Source organism: Cetorhinus maximus, chromosome 5 (genome assembly GCF_964194155.1).
Source record: "Cetorhinus maximus chromosome 5, sCetMax3.hap1.1, whole genome shotgun sequence".
In the NCBI taxonomy this organism is placed as follows: Eukaryota; Metazoa; Chordata; class Chondrichthyes; order Lamniformes; family Cetorhinidae; genus Cetorhinus; species Cetorhinus maximus.
The window spans coordinates 23,019,685-23,046,028 of record NC_135883.1 but is presented as its reverse complement, the minus strand read 5'-3'; the positions used below and the strand labels follow the sequence as shown (position 1 = coordinate 23,046,028).

The 26,344-nt window shown below is 40.2% G+C and overlaps 1 protein-coding gene across 2 annotated transcripts in view; it reads right to left on the bottom strand.

Annotated features, from left to right (window-relative positions):
• nbas (NBAS subunit of NRZ tethering complex) overlaps positions 1-26,344 on the bottom strand; it is a 248,466-nt gene that overhangs the window by 152,880 nt on the left and 69,242 nt on the right. Inside the window, exons 22-26 of one of the 2 annotated variants that reach the window (XM_078541594.1) lie at positions 13,443-13,532; positions 9,550-9,703; positions 3,583-3,783; positions 2,402-2,575; positions 1,467-1,600 (exon numbers count right to left, since the gene is read on the bottom strand). In XM_078541594.1, coding sequence (XP_078397720.1) covers positions 1,467-1,600; positions 2,402-2,575; positions 3,583-3,783; positions 9,550-9,703; positions 13,443-13,532 — 753 coding nt within the window. The remainder of the gene's footprint in view (positions 1-1,466; positions 1,601-2,401; positions 2,576-3,582; positions 3,784-9,549; positions 9,704-13,442; positions 13,533-26,344) is intronic. The other variant, XM_078541595.1, reaches the window with a different exon arrangement.

Sequence of the window (26,344 nt, the reverse complement as noted above, 5' to 3'; positions counted from 1 at the left end):
GGGGGAAACAGACTTGCATGGATCGAGGATTGGTTATCAGATAGAAAGCAGAGAGTGCAAATAAACGGATCATTCTCAGGATGGTAGGCTGTGGCGAGCGGGGTACCGCAAGGGTCCGGCTCAGTCCACAGCTGTTCACAATCTATATAAATGATTTGGATGTGGGAACCAATTGTAATATTTGCAAATTTGCTGTTAACACCAAACTCGGTGGGAATGTAAGTTGCGAGGAGGATGTAAGGAAGCTTCAAGAGCATTTGGACAGGCTAAGTGAAAGGGCTAGAACATGGCAGATGGAATATAATGTGAATAAGTGTGAAGTTATTCACTTTGGTAGAAAAACCAAGAGTCATAATATTTCTTAAATGGTGAGAGGTTGGGAAGTGCAGGTGTCCAAAGGGATCTGGGTGTCCTTGTTCATGAATCTCTAAAAGTTAGCATGCAGGTGCAACAACCAATGAGGAAGGCAAATGGTATGTTGGCCTTCATTGCGAGGGGATTTGAGTACAGGAGTAAAGATGGCTTGCTGCAGTTGTATAGAGCCTTGGTGTGACCTCACCTGGAGTATTGTGCACAATTTTGGTCCCCTTATCTAAGGAGGGATATATTTGTCATAGAGGGGGTGCCACGAAGCGTCACCAGATCAATCCCTGGGATGGCAGGATTGTCTTAAGAGGAGAGATTGAGGAGACTGGGTTTGTATTCTCTAGAATTTCAAAGAATGAGAGATGACGTCATTGAAACTTACAAAACTCTTACAGGGCTTGACAGAGTGGATGTAGATAAGATGTTCCTCCTGGCTGGTGAGTACAAAGCCAGGGGATATGACGTCAGGATAAGGGGCAGGCCATTTAAGACTGAGGTGAGGGTGGTGAATCTTTAGAATTCTCTATCCCAGAGGGCTGCGGAAGCTCAGTCATTGAGCATGTTCAAGACAGGAATCGATAGCTTTCTGGGGACTAATGACATTAGGGAATATGGAGATAATGCAGGAAAGAGACATTGAGGTACATGATCAGCAATGATCTAATTGAATGGTGGAACAGGCTCGACAGGCCAAATGGCCTACTCCTGTTTCTAATATCATGGGCCCATGCTTATGATTCATATGAGCCTCCTTCCATGCTTCTTCATCTAACTTATGAACTAATCCTTCTATTCCTTTATGAGTTATGTGCTTATCTACGGTACCTTCCCCTTAAATGCATCTCTGCCAGCCGCCTCAACAACTCCCTTAGGAATAACAATTATTTCCTCAATTCCCCTGCCTGCCCCATGGCAAGGTATTTGTTAATCTCGTGAACCTCAATCACAACTAAAAAGATAGATACATTTTTGGAAATATATGAGGTAGAAGAAGAAAGTATAATGACAACTATTTGCTTTTATTAATAGTTTTCAGAATAATCATTGTTCCATAACAAATCAATCAACTTATCAATCTTCATAGTTTGGATCACACTTACCCAAAACCCCTCTGTGGTAAACATTCAAGCACGTCATAACAGAGAGACAGTTGATCGTCTCGATCGCAGTTGTAGAGACATTCTAGGGCTACTGCCATTAACTGGTGATGGTCAGGAATAATTTTCTGCTGACACTAATTGAGGAAAACAAAGGGATAGAATGAACCATATTTCAATTGCATTTTAGGAACAGAAATGCTAATTTTATAACTTATTTTATTATTCTTATTGCTTATTTTGCTGTTGTTGTTAAAATAAAAAGCATCCAAAATGATGCCAAAAATAAATGTAAAGCAAGTTACTAAATTGAGTTTAAACATCTGGGTAAGCAAAATCACAAAATCAAGAGATCAATCAGCACTATGAAAGCAGATATGTAAACATCATACACATAAAATCTAGCGGTTCCCAAGGATGAACAAACTAGAGACTACATATGTATTGGTACAAAGCTAAGAACACTGGTAGCCTGGTAGTCTGAACATAATGCTCACAGTAAGTGCCCCTTATGTCATCCTGTCTCAGGGCCTAAATGAACAGTAGAAATTGAATGCATGATTGTGCACATTTAAATTTAGATGGTTTATTAATTGTAAAGTAGAATTCCACCAGAAATGAAATGACACAGCATGCTGTTACGACAATGTGCTATGCCACAGCATGGTACGTCAAGGGTTCCTTTCCACAATTCCCAATTTCAGGAATGCCAAAGAGCAGCATATGCCAGTCATTTCCCCAGAAGGGTCAAGACAACAATTATGGGCAAGCCATTACTTGAACACTGCAGCACAGACCTAGGAGCTGATTGCTAAAACCGTGCCCTTAGCCAGGGAACTACATATGGTATAACGAGGCGCAGTGGAAGAATTTTTAAAAAATCATATTTCAATATTTATTAAAGCAACCAGTCAAACAAATAGTAGTAACAAACATACGTCAGGTTTCGATTGCTGAAATATCTTCAATGGGTATTTTAAATCCTCTTTTGCCTCTGTTACTAAGTACTCTCTTAGCAGTTCATCTGCAAGTCCTGTATTTTGACTCTCGCAGCGGTGCAGGAATGGAACCACCCACTGGTACACATTCTTTATATACATTTCCTCAGATGACTACAGGAATATAAAGGGAAAAAGTCATTAAATTACATAACAGTAACTTGTATTCAGACACTTTTGGTAGAAGGGAAAAGTTAAACATCTTAAAAAGCTTAAGAATTTTAGCACAATGCCATTACTTTTAATTTATTCAAAAATAATGAGATAAATTATCAAAATGAATCATGTGAAAATATAACATATACAGCAATCTCCTGTGTTCTTGCATGGAATGGTTAGACATTGGCTTTTGTTCATAATTACATAAAGTTTTCACTCCACATTGATGAGGGGGTGGGGAAAATAAATCAGCTAACAAGTCACTGTCAAGTACTCTTGGATACAATGGGCAGAGTTTAATGTGGGCAGTCCCTTCTACTTGTGCAGCCCATGCCCAATGGAGACACCCGCCGGAGGCATTCGCCACCCATGGTGAAGATCTCCGGCCACCCTAAATCCTAACACCCCTATCACCTTGCGGGGGCCTCACTGCCTGGCCCTGGTGAATTTGCCCTGCTAACCCTATTCCTGGGGCTCCATCGCCGATCCTCTGCCTGGGCCTCCTGCAGTACCAGCAATGGCCAACACGCCTGGTGGTGCTGCCAGACTCTGACATGCCCTGTACTACAATTTCTGGAGTGGAAATTCCCCTCAGAGGAGCTGGGAAGACTGAAGGCAGAAATGTAAGTGCCAAATCAGAGTTTAATACCATTGGCCCTCCCAAACATTGTGCAATGATGTTGTCACTGGTTTCCCGGCCGGTGAGCACAACTATTAAATTCCACCCTTTGTTGCAATGGCTCAAGTGGAGTTGGCAGAGGCTTGGAAACAAGTTAGCCATCCTTGCCTTATACATGGAGAAAAATGTGGGGTATCAGAGTTTTTTTTTTAAACGTTGTCAGTGAAAACTTTTCACATGAATTGCTTTTGCATGTTGAAAATTTTGAAAAGCATGCCAGTTACACAAAAAACTGCCAAATAGTAGTACAATGTTAATAATATGAAAGACTTATTGAAATCACATTTGTACATCCTACATTGATCAGTAATTGCCTCAGTTTATCAATGTCTTTCATCTGTTGCAGTTCCTTCAGTGAAAGAGTTGGATCAGCCCCTGCTTCATACACGAGTGTTTCCAGAGTGATCAGATCATCACAGAGAACCTCTAACCCAGGGATGTTCCTCTCCTTGCCAAGACGTACTAGAGATAAGGCACAATCCACCTAAAGACAGGTTACAAAGCAATGTTAAAATTGATCATAAGTTTTGGCATGGATTATTCATGAAAATTATTTGATTTTCAGCTGCCTAACCCTTCAAGTTGTGCCCATGTTATCCATTGGACCCAATGCTTTACCCCACTAATTATATAGCAACGTCTAAAACCCTAAATGACAACTCTCCCATTTCTCAAACTCAATGAGATTATCATTTTACTGTCAGTTTGTGAATTATATGCTGCAGACTACCTAATTTATCATCCAGAGCTCTTCAATAAAACAGCAGCAGGACTTGCACTCCATGAGGTGGAGCTGGATTTAGATCCAGACCCCAAAAGTGAGGGGACAGCAGACGAGACACAAATCCCAAAAAACTTTCAAAACAAAATAATCTGCAAAATCTCTGTGAGGTTTGACCTGTTCTCAATCTAATCTAATTGGATTCCACTGTAAAGTACTTGTAATATTGTGGAATGATAGTTTCTTTCACATATAGTCACTGCAATTCTTTGAATGCCCAAAATCAAAACTACATAACCTCATGAGTTTGTCTATGTAGGTGCAATATCTCATGAGTAACTCCAAATATAAATGTATTTCATTCAATGAACATCATTGTACAAATTAAATGCTTATTGACAGTAGCTAAAAATGCTGTTACTGTTTTACTACTTAAAGGGAAGTTCAAAAATATGAACATATAGATAAAAACTAAGTGAGCAAGCACTTATAAAGCCCGGCATCACCTGCTATAGATTAAATGCTGCATCTGAAGTTCAACAAAACCCCAACTGAAGTGTCTTTCCTTTTTTTAATTTTTCTGAACGGTAGACTAATGCTGCAGATGAACATATCACCATGTCTCATGCATTCCCAGGTTAGATATACAACAAGTCAAATACAGTTGAACAGGGTACTGAGCTGTCAAATTGTGCTCCTTATTTTTGATTTATACAATTTGTGTAGTTAAAAAAGAAAGGCAAACAGTCAGACAATAAAACAAAATAACTTACAAGTCATTGGTCAACTAAGGATTAAAGAAAAACAAGGGATAATAGAGCAAAGTCTGATTGGGATCAGCTGCCTTTTAATTCATACGTTTTTTTAAAATGAGAAAACAAAAAAAAAATCATGAAACGATATGTAGCAAAATTAAAGATGTGATGCATTTACCCAGTAGCAAATCTGTAAAACAATATAGATAAATTAGAACAATATTGTTCATAAAATGTACTAAAAAGTGATTATTTTTGAACTGTGCTGCTTTGATATCCTAACTATTGGTATAACACTATTAGCATTGTTAGCCTCATTTCCCCAAAGCAGAAGTTTTGAAACACAGAAGGCTGTATTTGGGAATAAGTGAAATTCACTACTTTGAATAAGTGAGTAGATAATTATCTTGAGGGAATAGTGTCCTTCCTGTAGTAAACTGCAAGTGCTAGGAAATGCATGGCATGTACTCTATAAAGCCATTTCCTAAGAGAACGCACACTATGTTAAAACTGTAAATATATCAATATTATTCATTAAATGTACTAGAAGTGATTATTTTTGAACTGTGCTGCTTTGATATCCTAGCTATTGGAATAACACTATTAATTTAGTGGCTTTAACAACAATGTTAATTCTGCTGCATAAACTTTGAGTAACTAATGCCTTCATGTCAACATGGTGTGAGCTACAATTATTTCATCGAATATCTTCGGAGAATTTTATTACATTATCAGCATATTGCTTTCATACCAGAAAGAGAACTGTATAGTTGTGCCTTTATTCAAAATCTTAACTCATACCTGTTTTAAACAACTGTATTTCTGCTGCATAATGTTCATGTTTTGTGATATTTTGCATTCATATAAATCAAGTTTTCCTATTGTTGTAGAGGCAAGTTTTATATCGAAAATCGAATATGTATTTATTGGGCTGAAACCACTAGTTGAATTTTAAAAGACAGAACAACAGCATTTCTATGACTTAATCACTGAAGCAGCTTCTAAGATGGTCAAACATTAACACAGCTGTACCCTGCAAACTACAAAGCCAGGCTGTCTGGAAGGACCCATTAGAGACAATCACCTTTGAGGAATGTGAATAGCCCATCTCCTGAACCATTCACAAGACAATCACTTGTGTATCTAACTGGATGTGGAATAAGCCATTAGGCATCATCGCTTTGGACAATGAACCCTGGCTGAGAAGGGAACACTTCCAGCCATAATCTAATTATGTCTAAACCATGGACCTGGAATCAACTTGCTACGACCATGTTTAGGTAACTGGTCAGTTGGTGAGATGGGATTCATGTGATGAGCCAACTAACCCTCTGTGTTTAAGAAACTATTTTTCTCCAAATCAGAGATCAGAAGAAGCAGGACCCTGAGATAGTACTCTCTCTCTCTCTCTCTCTCCATCCAGCCTGAAAACTTAAGCCCTGTCTGTTGTTTTATCTACATGCTGCAGGCGGTTCTTTAAGAATCAACACAACAGCTGCTGGCTCCAAAAGAAAAGATATAAATATTCTGTTAATATCTGTTAATCATTTCAACACAGTACCCAGGAAGACCACTGAGCCCAATATGAAACCATTCAAGTCATCAATCTACAAGATCCGTATACCACTGGCTTTCATTGAACATTTAAACTACTTAACCTGCGACTTACTTGTGCGTGCGTGTGTGAACCCTTGAGTGTTTATTTTTATTATTTTTATTTAGGTCTGTTTTTAAATACAATAAATGTTATTCTCTTTTTCTTTAAAGCTTAGATGAAAACCTTTCTACCTTTCACAGTTGTCAGATGTAAACAATTAAACATTCACTGAATTGGCAAGCATATCCTTTTAAAAAAGCCTTGTTGACTGACTTGTTGTTTGACTAACAGGGAAAGAGGGGAGTCATTCTATCCCTCCTCAGCTGACCGTAACACTATTCTGATTTGCCTATAAGATTACATTATAACAAAATCAAAATTTCTGATGCTAGGGAAGAATACTTAGGGAGGTTTCAACCATCACTTCACCTGAACCCTTCTTTTCCTCTCGACTTCACCATAAATGATGGACAAAGATAGTTAAAATTAGGACAAAACAAATTCACTTTATCCCTCTCCTCAAGCCCCAATAGGAGAAAAAAAATACAATCAAGTTACAGAACTACTTAGCTCCAGTTCTATCCTGCTGGAATGACTAATAGGAAGTGAATAATAGGAAGAAGAAGAAAAACAGACTCTAGTAGTCAGTTAAGACACCAAAAGAAGCCTATGTGAATATACAATCAGAACCTCACAGGGAAACAAGTTTTAAAATATGGATCAATCAAGATAACAGCCTGTACAAAGCAAAACTTCCTCTGAGGGTAAACAACGGTCATATTTTCTCTAATGTAAAAGCAAAAATGAATGATCGTGCCAATTTGACTGAAAAGTAAAAGCACAGCAAGACTGAAAGCTGTGTCAAAATTATGAGGTCTTTGGCTGTGAAACCGAAAATAGATAAAGATTGAAATTGCTCATCTTAATTCTAGGAATACCATCAATTCAGTAAACTCTTTAGTTTGACAATTCTTTTGATGAATCTCAGCAATTTTGAATTGCATTAATTTAAAAAGGTATTGTGAGGCAAGAGCTGCATGTTTCAAGAGCTTAAAAATAAATCTTTCAAAACTGAAAGGATTTAGAATTATCAATGTATGACATGCACAACATTTTTTTATTGCAAAGAACTGGAAGACATGCATATGTCATAAAGAGGGTAAAAGAGTCACCAGCAGCTTTCTGTTTCATTACCCTTTTGTGCTCATCTTGAGACATTGTAGTTTAATTTTAAAAAAAGCCACTCTTTTCTATGCATTCAGCATAGCTGACATTTTTTCCTGTCTACATGTAGAACTAGATTCAAAATGTGGCAGCATTTCTCTTGCATAGCAATGAATTTCCTGAAGGTGGATGCTAAATTTAGTGGGGGTGGGGTGGAATTATATATTTTTTTCTGACTTATTAAGTCATTGCACAATATTTCTTTCTGATAGAATATTCTATTGCTCTTTGTTTGAACTGGACCTCAATCACAGATATTTGGAGGGAAGGTGAATAAAATAAATCAATATAATTCTATCATTGGTTTATAAAAAAAGTCAAGAAATAATTGTGATCTCGGAATATAAGCACTTTGATGTCCTAGAACTCTGCCTATAAGGGTGGTGAATGCAGAAACAATGAATTATTTCAAAAGGAAATTGGGTCGGCACTTGAGGGAAATAAATTTTCAAGGCTACAGTGATAGAGAGGGAGAATGGGACTGAATAGATAGATCTAGAGAGCATCAGCAGGAACTGATGGGCTGAATGTTCTCCTAATGTGGCTTAATGATTTTAGGTGACAATTCTAGAAGGCTTTGATAAGACCACATGTGGAATATTGTGTACAGTTTTGGTCTCCACATTAAGGAAGGATATACTGCCTTGGGGGCGGTACAGAAAAGGTTCACTAAACAGGTTACTGGGACGAGAAATCATGTTAAATGGGGCCTACACTCTCTAGAGTTTAGAAGAATGAGAGGTGATCGCATTGAAACACACAAAATCCTGAAACAGGCAGACACAGAGGTTGTTTCCCCTGGCTGGGGAATCTAAAGCTCAATGAATCTTAACCAGAGTGGTTTTGTACAGGATGGCATAAATGTTGAATACTTTGTATGTTACATAAAATACATGACAACATCACATTTCAATTCAATTGTCAAAATAATCCTTCTTGAAACACACAAGAAAGGACATGATATAGCAAAAAGTAATCAGAATTTATTAATTAGGAGTCCTATTAACTAAAATTACATCACAAGAATAAATTAAAGAACCTTTTGTTGAATTTTTCATTTTTTGTTTACAAAACTGATCCACTCAAGCACTTGCACTCCCACATAACAAATAGTATATTGTCAAAACAGTTGCAGCTCCATTTAGTTACAATTAGTTGGTTCTTCCTTTTCCCTTATTAAAATGTATGCAAAATTGCTGTACTGCTCATAACTAACTGCTTTGAGGCATAAATTCATCGTGTGATTTTATTTTAAAATTGATAGCTTACACAAATTAAGATCTGCTGCCACTATGTGGTCACTAAAAACAGTACAGTTTATGGAGAAAACACAAGCCACAGGGGAGGAAATCAGCAACTGTGGCAAAAAAAACTAGACCCATTAATTCTGCTCCATTTATACAGTGATCACCTTTAGAGAGCAGCGCCTGCTTTCAGAAAAGCAGGGTCTTCACATGCTACTGAAGCGCATACAGGCAGAGCTCTGCTCACGAGTATCTGAATGTCAATGAAATGTCAATTTTAATCAAGAGCAGACTTGCCTTCCGGCTTCTTCACCAAATTAATGTCAAGGTCGTACACCAGACAGAATGGGAAAATTCAAATTTCAAAGCCAAATCTTCCACTGCAGTTATAACTAAGTGTTGCATCACTTGGACCTATTTGTAGCAATAAAACATGCAGTACAACTTCCCACAGCAAGTTTCTGCACCAACTGAATTTATTTTCTATTCTTGAATACTCAAGAGGTTTTTCTACCTACTCTTCATAATTCTGTTCTTGAAGTTTTCATGCAGCTCATTACCCTCGATGCTTTTTGAGAAAAAGTTATAAAATAAAAATATTTAGCAAGTATCATTCTTGTGCAGTAGAATTGTCACTTCCAGCAACATATAAAATTTTATTTCAGCATAAAAGTGAACATGTAGAACGTCTTTTTTCCCCTGATCTCACCTGCCTAGAGTAGCTCTCGATCTCCTCTGCACGCTTCTGATACCACCGAGTGAGACACTCAATAGAGGGCTCCGTTGTTCTGTACCTCAACAGTTCAGGCTGTTCTTCATAAAGAAATTCAGCTACATCTTGCGGACTGCAATCTATGACAATTCTTCAGGAATGGAACAAATATTGCACTTTATCAGATTCAACAGAAATCGTACACACAGTGGTACATTATGCGAGTGACAAGCTATTCATCTATGAACGAAGGAAGCTCATCATGTCTTAATGTACTTTATTGATATGTATCAAAGCTAGGATTGTTAGCATGAATTATCAAGCAGCGGCACTTGTAAAATGTTTACCAAATAAATAGTAAAGCAAAAAATAATCAGAATTTATCATTAGTTAGAAGTCCTATTAACTAAAGTTACATCACAAAAATAAATTACAGAACCAAAGAATTTTTCATTGTGATTTTTTGCAAAATTGATCCACGTCTAAGTAGTTGCAGCTCCATTTAATTACAATTACTTTGGATTAAGAACAAAGTACTGAAAATGCTAGAAATCTGAAATAAAGATAGAAAATGCTGGAAATACTCAGGAGGTCTGGCAGAATTTGTGGAGAGAGATCTGGATCAGTTTATTTTAAAGCAGCTTTGCATTTTACTTTGACCTAAGGCTCTTCTTTTTAAGCTTAAAAAGCTCATCAATAGTATTTTCCCAGTAAGATTTAGTTTTTTAGCAACTTAATGAATCAGGATTTTTAATTGAGTGCAATCAAGTTTAATCATTTGAGCATTTCCAGGCTCCAAGGTGTAATACTGAGCATACTTGGAAGCAAAAACCTGTTTTAATCATAGGCATCAAACAAAATATAGTAATCTCCTAAATTTGAGCTTTCAATTGATTTGAAATAAAAAGCATCCAAAGTGCAGGGTTCTTAAATCTGCTCCCACCTACCAACTAGGCATGGCAGCCAAGAACAAAGTAAACAATTTTAAACAAAAAAAATGGGAAAAAAGTGTTAAATTGGGTAGGAAAGTTGTACAATTGAAGCTAAAAATAAAAAGAAACAAAAGCAAAATATAGCAGGTGCTGGGAATCTGAAAAATAAAACAGAAATTGTTGGAAATAATCAGCAGACTGTGACTTTTCATCAGAACTGGGTGAAGGTAGAAATGGAAAAAGTTTTGAGCAAGTGAAGGGGAGGCTGGGGAGGGGGTGGTGGTGGAGGATGGGAAAAATAACAAAAACAAAAATAACAAAAGGGAATGAAAAAAAAACCCAAACTGACAAAGGAAAACTCAGAAGTTCAAGTGCCCAGTTGAAAGATGAGATGCAGACTGGATGACTCTTTGTGGAGTCAGTTCAGTCCACAAGCGTGACCTCGAGCTTCCAGTCATCAGTCGTACAATTCTTTGCCTTGCTCCCACTCAGTCTGATCTGTCTTTGACCTGCTGCCGTATTCCAATGAAGGTCAAAGCAAATTTGAGGAGCCGCACTTCATGTTTTGTTCAGGCATTTTTTTTTTCAATTCATCCATGGGGTGTGGGCACCACAGGCAAAGCCAGCATTTGTTGCCCATCCCCAATTACTCTCAAGGTGGTGGTGAGCTGCCTTCTTCAACCACTGCAACGCATGTGGTGTAGGTACATCTACGGTACTGTCAGGGAGGGAATTCCAGGTTTTTGATCCAGCGGCAGTAAAGAAATGGTGATGTACTTCTAAGTCAGGATGTTGTGTGACTTGGAGGGGAACTCACAGGCGGTGGAGTTCCCATGAGTCTGCTGCCCCTTGTCCCTCTAAGTGATAGAGGTTGCAGATTTGGAAGGTGCAGTCAAAGAAGCCTTGGTGAGATTTGATCTGATTCTTTGGTTGTTGGATCGCTTTAGTCTTTACAGTTTCATGGAGTCAATATTCAGTTCAACGAGTTTAGACTGTAACCTCTCTCCCATTTTGTTTTGATTTTCTTTGGAGGTTTGTTTTATTCCTCCCTTGTTTCTTTCCTTTTCTTTACTTACAGATGGCAGAATCAGATACAGAGACATTATTGGACAGATGACCAAAAGCTTGGTCAAAAAGGTAGGTTTCAAAGGAGGGGAGAGGCACGAAACTAGAGTGGGAATTCCAGAACTTAGAGCCTATGCAGCCAAAGGAACAGCCACCAATGTAGGGGGCAACAGAAAACAGGTATGCACAACAGACTAGAATTTGGAGTGTAGAGGTCTCGGAGTGTTGTAGTGCTCAAGGAGATAGGGAGTGACAAGGAAATTTTAAATTCAAAGAATTTAATTATAAAGAAACAAATTAATATTTTGTAAAAGAAGGGAAAGTCATTTAGGCCCAGTAAAATGTTAATTCCCCTGAACTGGATTGATTGGATTAAATAAATTTTATTAATAAAATGTTGCTATGGTCTTGCAAAAGATACATAATATAAACCTTGATTGAATATGACAATGTTAGAAGAAATTGGTTATTTATACGAACTATGGATATGACATAAAAACATGGGGCAGAATTTCATGGTACCCCACCAGCAGGTTAACAGGTGCAGGTGGAAAGGGGGGCCTAAAATTTCCCAGATGGCCTTCCCGCTGCCCTCCCTGCAATTTTACAGCGGGACAGGTGAGGCCTAGGCCAGCCAGCCCACCCTTGCCCTAATTGAGACACTTAAGCAGGCAACTCAAGGGCAGTTTCCTGCCCAGCCTCAATTTTGAGGCTTTGGGGGGAGTTCAGGAGTGGGGGAAAGCCCAGAAAGTCATCCTCCTGAGGCCTTCGGCAGGAAGTTGGGGGGGGGGGGGGGGGGGTGGTGACAACGGCACCTTCAACAGCCTCCTTTCCATATCAGGCACCCCCCACAAGGTCTGCCCCCCACAGTTGCTTCCTCCCTCCCTGGCCTCCTCATTAAGGCTCTCCCTCCCCACTTCACTGTGTAATCACTTGCACTTCTCTGGTCTTGGACTCCAGGTCTTTGAACCTATCTGTAGTACTGCTGCTACTGGCACTGCTGGAACTATTGGAGCAGCCAGCCAATCAGATTTGCCCCTCCCAAATGAAGGGCAAAAGTCCCATCTCCAGCTAATTAATGGTCCTTGGAATGATAAATGGCTGCAGGGCAGCCATTAACGGCAGGGATGCATTCCCCATTGACTCTTCGTGGGGTGGGGTGGGATACCTCACCATCTGAAAAATCCTGTCCATGCATATTTTAAACAAAATAAGTTTTAATTTTCAAATGTGCAAATGTTGGCTCCTTTGTAGTGTGTTACGTGTCTACCTATCAAATATTAAAAATCATGAGTAGCCTCAATATTTTACTGGTAGGAGACACTGTTATCCTATCCAATATTATGTGATCATCAATCAACTGACCACGAGCTTTTTATGTCTGTGCTATCAGCAATACTGAACATTTGTCATAGGGTGACAAATGCAGTACATTTGCAGCAGTGCATTTTACAGAGAATGGCAAAAGGGAAGTGACGTCAAGTTCTTTGAACTAACATCAAGAACACAAAAAATAGTGTTGGTGCCCCTCCACTTCTATGATTACCAAATAAAGCAAGTGCAGGTTTGCTTGCAAGTCTCTTCTCTTTAGTGGGCATGTTTCTTCTGATGGTGTGCCTCTTTTCTCCCAAAACTTGTTCAGAGCCACCCCAGCCACTGGGCCATTCTGCCTGCCACAACTGGCTGCTTATCTACACTCTCTTGACTGTTAATAGACATGCCTGCTCATCTGCCTCATGAGTCTCACAGAGCTTTCATGTTCTTCTGTCCATCCCCAAAGAACCCCTCAGCAACCCACATTAACCAAACCATGTTTAAAGAAGGTTCTTATGATAATGTACCGAGCAACATAGGAAGTTTTGTGGAATTAAACAATAAAGCGCACTAATATACCTTAGATTTGGTTCTTCGCACCAATCTAGATCCTGGTGTCTTTGTTCATTCCATCGCAGTGCCACCAAATCACCATGCTCGTCAACATATCTGTCAAAAAAATTGCAATACATTCAAAACAAAGTCAGAGATAACCATCACCTCAGAGCTACAATGTTTATGTACAGAGCAGGAGTAACAACGTGTGAATGTGTGAAAGACAGCAGAAATGACTGCTCAAATTTCATTTGTAGGTGTTTCATTATCAGGGTTTGCCAAAAATATGTTGCTTCACGAGACAAATCAAACAGGTGAAACGTTAATTACTCCGTTCACAATAAAAAGACCCAAATGTGTTTTTCTTGGCAATGTTCTTTTGAATACAGAAACTTAGAATTTATATATTAATTTGTGTGACACAACAGATAGCATATTAGCAGTTAAAAATACTGTACGCAATGATAAAATCTTGTGCCAAATTTTAATACCTTTGTTGCTCTACTGACTATATTTATCTTACCAAACTGACTGTTGCTAGTGCCAATACAAGGCTATTAATTTTTTTTATTCATTCATGGGGTGTGGTTTTTGCTGGCTGGGCCAACCCCATCCCCACCAATCTACACAGACAATGGACAGAATTGCAGAATTTGATCCTAAAACTACAAATAAATTCCCACAATTCCATGCAATAAAACTGATCATCCAAGTACTGTTTGGAGTTACAAATGCTGATAATTTGAGGTAGTCGAAGTAACATGCCAAGTTCTAATGTGGCTAAATGACTATACCCATTGACATTGCTTTTAACTCAGAACACACAAAATTCTATAACTTTTAAACTCCAGTAGCAATTATTAACAATGTTGCAAGAAAAACACTGCATAAAGAGCAAGCAAAAAAAAATGGAAATGTATCCAAATAATGAAAATTACTCTTTACTGCTTTTAAACCTAACATTCTTTTTTTATTCAACAAGTTTGTTGGTTATGAAGTTATTCCATGATATTTTGAGTGATTGATGGAGCCAGTAAATGAAGACATGCATACCTCCTCCTCCTCAATAAATCACTGCTTTCTCTTGGATGATCACACTCTTGCAGCCTCACCCCTCCCTATACTTATTTGGGCCATGATATGGAGTTTAACTAAAACAAACTGAGCTTTAATGTATTTGCACAAATAGCAAAAAAAGTGATGATTCCTGGCCTCGATCATCGCCCAATAGAAAAGACCCCGATGCCAATACGGGGTTAAACCAAAATCAACTTCTACACGATACTTCTACACACATCCACCCACACATACTAGAGTGCCGAGGAACACTTGACCAGCAAAAAATGAGCTTAGCTGACAGAGTGCAGAAATCTCTGAGACAGGAAATAAGATATTTTTTTTTCTTTTTCTGGCCCCTATATAGCAATAAAAGCAAAACAGAAGGCATCTATCACAGTGCACAAGTCAAACAAAAAGGGTTGGCAGAATTTGAAAGTGAGAGTCCAATCTATTTAGAGACCAATGAACTCGGAGCTCTTTGGGAATTTAATCAATGATATTAGCCAATATTTCTGCAAACTGGTTGAGCCTAGGTCATTCAGCATTCCAAATCCTTGTTGAATTTAGCAAATTAACATTTGATGTCCCTTCAACTGCTAATCAGAGCATTAGGTATTTTACTCAGAGACTCCGTTTCATGGCTTAAGTGTTTATCAAAACCTGGGCAATTTTACTATTTCTGAACAGGCTTTGCAAAATGAGAATGATTCATTTTGTCAGTTACCTATAATTAGTTGATGTTGTGTGAGGTGTCAGTACCATACCAGGCGTAAGTCAACCTGGCATATAAGATGATCTAATTTTTCTGGAATCAAAAATCATGTTTAGGTCTATGCTCAGCGTATAAGTTGAATGCCCTTTTATGCAAAGAAATACTACACTTTCATTAGAAGTCAGTCTCATTTTTTTCACCTTAGAAATGCATGTTCTACTCACTGAATAAGTCAGTGCATAGGATCAAAGAGGCATTATCGGCTATGTTGTCAAGATGATGTGCAGGAGTTTAAGACACGCCCATCCTGAGCAGACTGCATATGGTGAAAGACGAACGGAAATGGGTCCTCCCAGCAAGAGGAATGAAGTACGAAGCTGGCTTCCAGCCAAAAGTCGTAACATTTGATAACTCATCAAATAACTGCTGAAGCAAGGAAATTTGGTGTTAGTGAAAAACTGGTGCAAGGATAAGAGGAGGAGGAATCTGCCCTGAAGGAGGTGTCCAAGACCAAACGTGCCATGAGAACAGAAACCAGCCACTGACCTGGTTTTAAAAAGGTCTCGGAATGGGTCCTCGAAAATCATCAGGATGTTACATTGTTACCAGAAACGCAATGTATTTATACACACTTAAGTGGGTCAAATCAAACCCTGAGTTCAGCAAAGATTTCAGAGCAACAGCTAGATGGTGCAGCCACTTCATGGAACAAAATAAATCTAGTGTTGCGGCAGAAGACAAGGATCGCTCAGAGACTAAAAGACCTCAATGCCAAAATTACCAGTTTCCAGGGATTCATTTTCAGGCAGCGGTGAAAAGATGAATACCCCTTATGTCACAGTGAACCAAGGTTCCATTCATATTGCCAATGAAGAATGCAGGAGGGCATATCAGGAGCAGCACCAGGCATACCTAGAAGTGAGGTGTCAACCTGGTGAAGTTGACACAGGACTACATGCATGCCAAACAGTGGAAGCAACATGCGATAGACAGGGCTAAGAGATCCCACAATCAACAGATCAGATCAAAGCTCTACAGTCCTGCCACATCCAGTCATGAATAGTGGTGGACAATTAAATAACTAACTGGAGGAGATGGCTCCACAAATATGCCCATCATCAATTACTGGGAAGTCCAGGATATCAGTGCAAAAAGGCAAAACTGAGGCATTTGCAACCATCTACAGCCAGAATTGCCGGAGTGGACGATCCATCTCAGCCTCCTCCCAAGGTCCCCCGCATCACAAATGCCAGTCTTCAGCCAATTCAATTCATTCCACACAATATTAAGAAAAGGCTAATGGTAGTGGATACTGCAAAGGCTATGGGCCCTGACAATATCGCAACAATAGGACTGAAGACTTGTGCTCCAGAACTAGCTGTGCCCCTAGCCAAGCAATTCCAGTCCAGCTCCAACACTGATATCCACCCAACAATGTGGAAAATTGCTCAGGGGCGTCCTAGCCACAAAAAGGAAGACAAATCCAAACTAGCCAATTACCACTGCACTAGCCTGCAAATCCTGTTAAAACCTCCTGATAGAAGGTTTTATTGACAGTGCTATCAAGCGGCAATTACACAGTAATAACCTGCTCACTGATGCTCAGTTTGGGTTCTGCCTGGGCCACTCAACTCCTGACCTCATTACAGCCTTGGTCCAAACATGGACAAAACAGCTGAACACAAGGGGTGAGGTGAAAGTGATTTCCCTTGACATCAAGGCAGCATTTGACCAAGTGTGACATCAAGGAGCCCTGGCAAAATTGAAGTCAATGGCATTCAGAGGGAAGATACTCTATTGGTTGGAGTCATACCTAGCACAAAGAAAAATGGTCATGCTTGTAGGAGGCCAATCATCTCAGTACCAGGACGTCACTCCAGAAGTTCCTCAGGGTAATGTCTAGTCCCAGCTGCTTAATCGCTGATTGCACAACGTTCAGTACCATTTGAGGCTCCTCAGATACTGAAGCAGTCCGTGTCCATATGCAGAAAGACAAGGACAACATTTGGGCTTGAGCTGATAAGTAGCAAGTAGCACTCGTACCACACAATTGCCAGGCAATGACCATCTCCAACAAGAGAGAATCTAACCGTCTCCTCTTGATATTCAATGACATTACCATCATTGAATCCCCAATATCAATATCCTGGCGGGGGGGGAGGGGAGCTTACCATTGACCAAAACCTGAATTAGGCCAGCCGTATAAATACTGTTGTTACAAAAGCAGGTCAGAGGCTGGGAATTCTGAGGCAAGTAACTCATCTTCTGATTCCCCAAAGCCATCATCTACAGGGCACAAGTCAGGAGTGTGATAGAATACTCTCCACTTGCTTGGATGAACGCCATTCCAACAATTTTCAGGAAGCTCAACACCATCCAGGACAAAGTAGCCTGTCTGATTGGCACACCATTCATCACCTTAAACATTCACTCCTTCCATTACTGATGTACAGTGGCACGAGTGTGCACCATACCCAAGATGCAGTGCAGCAACTCACCAAGGCTCTTTCAATAGCACCTTTCAAATTCTTGATCTCTACCACCCAGAAGAACAAGGGCAACAGATGCATGGGAAAGCCACAACCTGCAAGGTCCCCTCTAAGTCACACACCATCCTGACTTGGAACTATATCGCCATTCCTTCACTGTCGCTGAGTCAAAATCCTGGCACTCTGTTCTAACACCACATGGACTCCAGCGGTTCAAAAAGGTGACTCACCACCACCTTCTCTAGGGCAATTAGGGATGGGCATTAATGCTGGCCTTGCCAGCAATGCCCACGTCCTATAAAATAATAAAAAAATGAGACCAAACAAAATTAAAGCCTATGGTAATTTTCAAACATAAAGCCATGCCGAAAATTAAGTTCCCTGCAGGAGCTTTTGTGCATGTCTATGACAATGGTTGGATGGATGAGGATGGAGTGAACTTGCGGTTGGATGGATGAGGATGGAGTGAAGTTGTGGATTAATAATATGTAGAATCGGTATCCCGATGGCCTACACAAAGGGTGCAGTTTATTAGTGTGGGACATGTTCAGATCCCATATGACCAATAAGGTCAAGAGGTGCCTGCAAAGAAATAACACCCAAGTTACAGTTATACCAGGGGGACTAATGTCCGTACTTTAACCTTTGGACATGTGCCTCAACAGCCATTCAGGGATCTTGCTTATGCTAAATGGAGTAAGTGGATGGTTAATGGAGAAAAGGAGTGGAAATCTGTGTGCTGCCCCAGTTGATGTTTTGTGTGGTTTCTCATCAAATTCTGGGATGCTATTTACGCACAACTGTTATCAAATCAGCCAAAAAATATGGACTGCCCTATTCAATGGATGGAGGCAATGATGATTTGTATTGGAGGGATGATTTCAAAACCAAAAGTACCAAATCTGATCCAGAATGGGATTCTTACAATGATGCCATAGCCAAAGTGACTGAGAATGAATTCGATGAACTATTTGTGTCAGATGCTGAAGACAATTAATTTGACGGTTCTAAAAATGTTTTGATTGTAGAATTAATTCATTCAATGAAACATGTCACATTGATTAAATTTGAGTTAGTGGCGTTATGTTTCTTTCTTCACATTTCAAAATGGCGATCATCTACATCAGTACTGGCGGTTTGCATTTTATACTCCGCGTGTAAGTTGATCCCTATTTTTGGAAGGATTTGTCAACTTATAAGCAGTGATCTATGGTAGTTTGGAAATTGATCTTTAAGGGTACTAATGAAAATCAAACCACAAAAGCTATGCCAAGAATAGTATCTATTTTAAATAAACTGTTCCAACACTGCAAACATGGTCAACTTCATGAGCGTAAAATGTATCACACAACACAATTCTGAAAAAACACAATGTGCACATCAATAGAGTTGGATAAAATATTTGCCTCCAAATATCTTCAAGTACCCGGTAACTCACAACTGAAAATATTTTAATACGTCAATGCTTATCAGAAAGTATTAGAATATCATCAGTGCTTGCATATTGAAATTTAGCCCAAATATACTAGTGCTGTTATTTACTTATTATCAGTTATGGATAATCATTCAATGAATTTCCAGTAAGAACATTATTTCTTCATTAGGGGCATTACTAAATGCAATATAAAGTTATAAGTAATAACACCTACCACTGTCAAAAACACCCAAAACCGTAAAAACAATATGATCGTTCAAAATTGAATGCAACTATATCCCCTCCCTCCACCACCAACGAACAGTGGCAGCAGTGTGTACCATCGACAAGATGCACTGCAGAAACTCATCAAGGCTCCTTAGGCAGCACCTTCCAAGCCCACGACCACTACCACCTAGGACAAGGGTATCAGATACATGGGAACACCACCACCTGGAAGTTCCCCTCCAAATTACTCACCATCCTGAAACTCCCTCCCTAACAGCACTGTGGGTGTACCTACACCAAGTGGACTGCAGAGGTGCAAGAAGAAAGCTCATTACTACCTTCTCAAGGGCAATTAGGGATTGGCAATAAATGCTGGCCTAGCCAACCATGCCCACATCCCATAAATGACAGTGAACACACATCCAAAGAAAAAAACTGGACAGGTGGGATTCTTACAAAAGCTGCAGTCACTCTGGATATTCACATTTCCACATCAACCAATGTAAGTCAGATCATATTACAAAAGGTGTATTTTTTTTTTAATTGCAATCATTTTGCTTGATTGGAGTTGTTCCTGTTATGAATTTAATTCTGATCCAAATCAAGAGTTTAAATTCAATAAAGTCCGAACGAAAGTGTGAACAGCTTACTCTACAAATGCATTTTAAATCTGCAAGAAATGAGAGTGCAAATTGTATTAATTATTATAAGTCAGAATAAATACAGCGATGAAGGTTTTATTCATTTTCTGTTCTACTAATTAAACTTGAACACTAAAATTTAATATCAACCGCAACACAAAATTCATTAACATATAAATGTTTGTTACACTGCAATAAATCTTTATTTGCATTACTAGACAATCCACATAAACATTTAATAGGTAGTCCTCAGGGATTCATAGACAACGGAGAAACTATCTGCATACTAAGAGCCCCATTCCAATTGGTTATATCTTGCTTATAACTCTACAAGTAAAGGTATCAAAATTCATCATTTTCTAAGGACATGGCAGCAGAAATTGCAGGCTAACAGAGCAAAAAAAAAATATAATATTTCATGTTTATGATTGAGGCTATGGCACAGCTTACTATTTTACAACAGTGAAAAATAGCATTTGGGGGCAATCTTTCTCTTTTTGCTGTTGGATGTAAAGGTTTGTATGCGCACAGCACACAGGAAACCTGCACAGCAAGGAGCACATTGGTACAATGTAGAATGTCCGGTCTTTATAATGAATGCAAAATCAGGCAAGCCCTGTTACAGGTACGTGCTTCTCCCTGTCCAACTGTATTTATTAGCTCCACCAAAGCACAATAAAAAAAATTAAGAATAAATTGAAAGAACACTTCATCACAGTTGCATCAGATTATAGTACTTCCTGCCCTATTCGAAGACAATATTGGGCTAGAACGTCTGCGGAGTGGCAGTGATAGTCAGATTGCCACTCCGCTCCTATTTACTTACCCGAAAATGCAGCCACCCCTTTCTCATCTGACCTTCCAACTTGGACTGGGTGAGAAATGTGCAGTGCAGCAGGTTCCTGAGGCCTTCAATCAAGTGCAGCAACATTGGGGGGGAAAGGAAGCCATGCTTCTTTAATGCACTAGCTGCTGTAAAGCAGCTAAGTTTAAAACGTCCCAGCCCCTTTGAGAAGCCAGGGAGAATTTAAGTGCGCAAAGTAAGCGGGTGGGATCGGGGTGGTGTAGGGTGGTCAGTGGGGGTGGTGTTCCGGTGGTCAGTAAACGGATAAGATGGGTCAGGGGATCAGTGGGGGGTGTTGGGTGGCCAGTTGGTGGTGGTGGGGGGGGTGGGGGGGGCGAATCAAGTGGTCAGTGGGACAGTATCAGGTGGTCAGTGGTGGGGGGTAGAATGGGTCAGGGGTAGAATGGGTCAGGGGTGGGTCAGTGTAAAGAGGTGGTGGTCAGTGAGGAGTTAGGATGCGTTGGGGGGGTCGGTTGAGTCTGAGGGTGGGATGAGTCGGAGTCGGGTGGTCAGTCGGTGGAGGGGGGGGGTCGGTTTGTCAGGAGGTGAGGGATAGTCGGTGGGGTAGGTGGGGCAGTCGGGTGTAATCTGGGGGTCCTGTGGGGGTTGCGAGGCTCAGGAGTTATTAGTGGTTTTAATTCTTCTAACTTTTCTTGGGTAACTATTCTGGTAATACAATCTGAACCATCTGAAATCTCCAATTTAAATCAGAGTATCAGATGGTTGCCAGTGCAGGGCAATTGCCCATCCGAAGTTTAAACATTCCTGGGCAATTCCAGTGCATTTTCTGGGGTACGTCCCGGGTACGACCCTTCGGAGATCGGAAGTTATGGGTGAATCTCATCAGTGAAGACTGGTGCTAGAGAACCCAAAGCAGATGGGCATGAATCAGATTAGAGATGTAGCCCACAATTTTCTTCCACCTCCTATCAACCTAGTATATGTCAGGCAGTAAGTGTTCTCCAAGCTGTTGACTTCATTTTGGTCAAAGCAACAGTTTCAGTTAAATATGTTGAAAAAAAGTGGAAAATTGCTCAGGTATATCCTGTCCACAAAAAGCAGGACAAGTCCTATCCGGCCAATTACCACCCCATGACACTACTCTCAATCATCAGCAAAGTGATGAAAAGTATCACCAACATTCCATCAAGCAGCACCTATTCAACAATGCATATCATTAATTCCATCAGGACCACTTGCACCCAGATCTCATTACAGCCTTGCTCCAATCATGGACAGATGAGATGAATTCAGAGGTGAGGTGATAGTGGCTGCCCATTACATAAAGGCAACATTTGACCAAGTGTGGCATCGAGGAACCCTGGAAAAACTGATGTCAATGGGATAAAAGCAGAAAATGCTGGAAATACTCAGCAGGCCAGGCAGCAACTGTGGAGAGAAACAGAGTTAACATTTTGGGTTAGTCATGGCTCTCCATCAGAACTCAATGGGGTCACCATTGACCAGAAACCTAACCAGACCGGCCACATAAGCACTGGAGCAGATGTCAGAGATTGTGTATTCTCGGACGAGTGACTCACTTTCTAACTCCACAAAGCTCATCCATCATCTACATGGCAAAATTAAGAGTGCCAGCATTCTTCATGTGCCAGATGAGTATATTTCCAATACTCAAGAAGCTAGACGCCATCAGGTCAATGCAGCCCATTTGATTAGAACCCCATTCACCTCCATAAACATTCACTCCATCCAATACTGACGCACAATGACAGCAGAGTGCACCATCTACAAGATGCAATTCAGAAATTCACCGAGGCTTCTTCGACAACAAATTCCAAACCCACAACCTCTACTACCTAGAAGGACAAGAGAAAAGACAAATGGGAAACGCCACTATCTGCGCACCATCCTGACTTGGAAATATCTCACCATTCCTTCACTGTCACTGGGTCAAAATCCTGCAGCACTGTTGATCTACCTACACCAGCTGTACTGTAGTGGCTCAAGAAGCCATTTCACAACCACCTTTAGGAGGGAAATTAGGGTTGAGCAGTAAATGCTGGCCTTGTCATAATACCAACATCACGAGTGAGAAAAAAATAGTGTCAGGTAGGCCTCCTGCCTGGGATCAGCGCTCACTTCAAATCAGAATAAAGAGGGTGGATGCTGCTGTAGGTTTTAAAGGCCTACAGAAGGCACAAATACTACTCAGTATTTTGTCCTGTTGCCTGCTGTCAGAACTAGCAAACAAGCCCTCAAACCCCAAAGTGTAGACCTGCTGAACTGAAGAAAAGGAAGTTCACTTACATGCGGTAGGAGGAAGCTGATGGCCATCTATTTACAGATGTCTCAACCCGAAGGAACAGATCCTTCAGCCGCCATAGCCCAACTTCCATGGGTAATTGATTTTCCAGATGGCCACACAGCAACATCACTGGAAAATGACATTGTGGGGGGCTGGGGCATTATGGCATCCATCCAAGTTATTTACCTAATAGTTTCATGCTCCCACCAGCCTCAGGTGGGAACTTCCCAGCCTAGCTGCAGGAGTCTTAGAAAACATGAAAAGTAGGTTGAGTATTATTAATAGAGGTGTTCAGTCCTTAACATCCCAAGAACTGATACAGGCAGGGTGTAAAGCAAAAGAAAATTGGTTCCACAAAGTTTAACACCAAATCCTGTGTGAGCTGTATTTAAAAATGCAGACCAAAACACAACAATCAAGTCACACATGGCATCATAGAACATTTAAAGCATAGAAGAAGGTGACCCAATGTGTCTGTGCTGGTCAAAAAAAGATCCAGCCTAATCTCGTCTGGAGGTTACAGCACTTCAAATGCCTGTTCATGTATTTTTTTTTAAATGCAGTGAGGGTTTCTGTCTCTACCACCTTTTCAGGTCATGAGTTCCAGACCCCACCAGCCTCAACGTTCCAAAGAAAACAATGCTACCCTCTCCATTTCGCCATTCCTGACAACATCCTCACAAATCTCCTACAGCCTCTCCAGTGTGATTATATCCTTCCTGCAATTTGGTAAGAACTGTGCATGGTGCTTAGCTGTGACTTAATTAGTGTTTTGTATATTCCTAGCATAACCTCCCTGATCTTATATTCCATGCCTCGGCTAATAAAGGAAAATATCCTGCAAGCATTCTTAAATATCTTATCTACCTGTCCAATTACCCTTGGGGATCTGTGAACATGATCCCCCTGTTCCTCTAGACTTCTCAGCATCTTACTATTTATTCCTTGCCTTGTTTATCCTCCCCAACTGCATTATCTCACACTTCTCAGGGTTAAATTCCATTTGCTACTTTTCCGTCTACCTGACCTATCCATCGGCGTCTTCCTGGGGTCTACAGCTTTCTTCCTCATTATCAACTACACATCCAATTTTTATACTTTCTGCAAACTTCTTAATCATGCACCACACTTAAGTCCAAATAATACAATGAAAAGCAAGGGATCTAGTACTGAGCCCCGCAGTACCCCATTGGAAACAACTTCTAGTCACAAAAACACCGCTGACCATTATTGCCCTTTACCTCCTGCCACTAAATCAATTTTGGATCCAATCCGTCATTCACCCTTGGATCCCACTGTTCTTACTTTTTTGACTAATCTGCATGTCGGATATCGTCAAGTGTTGCTAAAATCTAGTCTACATCAAGTGCACTTCCCTCCTCCACCCTCCTTGTTACTGCCTCAAAAAATGCCACTGGTTTAAAAAAGTAGACAATGAATAAAATCAGGATTAAAAAACCTGAAAATAAAAGAAAATGCAAGCTGTCTAGTCTTGAAATAGAACATGGTCACAGTGAAAGACTACAATGATTAATCTAAATTGCTTCTACAGAGAGACTATAAAGCAATTTTCCTTGTAAGCTGTGTGAGTGCATGGTTGCACAGCAATCAAGAATCTGCCATACAGGGAACAAAGAGGCTGTACATATGCAACATTCCCTTTAAGATGCGCAACAGGCCCAGCCATAGGTCAAGCTTAAAGGCACTGTGCAGTGCAACACGCCAACCATGCACAGCAAACAGATGTTAGAGAGAATTGACTATAAGCTTCCCATTCAGAGTTGAGAGGTACGATGTGTTAATTTAGGAAAGTAAATCTGGGGCTCAACAGGGCAACTTGAGTTGGAGACTCTGTGCAGCATTGCCCACCCACATCATAACGACAGTTTAAGTGCATGTTAAACACATGGCAAGGTGGAGGGGAGAAATTCATTTGCATTGTGCTCCTCATGCAGGCCTTGTGGCATAGTGGGTAGCGGCCCTGCCTCTGGGTCAGAAACTCAGGGTTTGAGTCCCACGCCAGGGCTTGATTGCCAAGCAAGGAGCATAATGTGGCCAACAGGTTGAGTATCAAGCTGCAAATCCTTCCAACACGTGCCAATATCAGGCGGTAAGAGGAGAGATTCTTGGGTCAGTGATCGAAAGAAATTTGGAGCTTCTACCATCACTATTCATAAATCCAGACGACAACATGCACGTGCATGCTGCCATAGCAACTCAGACTCTGAGTGAACGGTAATACATCACCACCACCACCAAGCACTGTTTGTATGGTCATATTTTCTTTCTGCCAAACTCTTTTCCTAAGGTTTTAAAGGTATAGTAACATTTTAACTGTTTTCAAAACCTTGGGCAGTATTTAATGCATCTAGCATATTGTATCCTTCAGCTTTCTTGGAACTACAAAGCAATAACTAGAATGAATGCAATGTCCAATCTAATTTTTACTGTTATAGTTAGTTGTAATCTGTACTTTTATTTCTAGAGAACACACTTACTGCAACAGACCTGATACAATTACTGCTATGCAAGAAAGGTGTTCCTGTATAGGTATTTTGTTCAGGAAGTAGAGAATCCTAAAAGCTACTAGTTTTAATGAAATATATATCCAGTATGAAACAAAAATGAAAAATAACTCATCCAATCGAGAACTATTTTGCACATACAAATTTTTTTGCACACAAGTTTCAAATTGGTATTCAACATTAATGTGTAATCAATCTTGAAAGCATGCACAGAAGACATAGAAATTGAATACTTGAAAGGCTTACAAAAAGTTGGAATTAAACAGGCAACACTTCCATTAGAAGGGACCTTTGAATACCTAAAACACAGCAACATAAAGAAATTGCAAGAATGTTTCAAGCGGGGGAAGCAGCAAGTTGCTGCTTCCATGCTGCGGCATGGAATGATCATTCTTGGACTACTCCTCCACGATAGGTAGTTCTTGTGAACCTTTTAGCAACTGAACCACGAGTGCTAAACAAGAAAAGGCCTGGAGGGAGGTTGTCAGCTCAGATATTTTAAGCATTACGTGGCAGTAAGTGGCATAATGAACTCACAAAAAAGGCTAAAATTAAGTATGTATGTGGTGGGTGCGGGGAGAAGGGTGGAAAAAGAGGAAGGGGATTATTGTTTCTTAATCATTTTACAGAAGTTTCAAATACACAATGGACAAGCCCAAACTCTGAGATCAGGTTTGCTGTGCTATCGCATGATCTTTTGAATAAGATATTAAACCGGGACCTCCGCTGCCTACTCAGGTGAGCATAA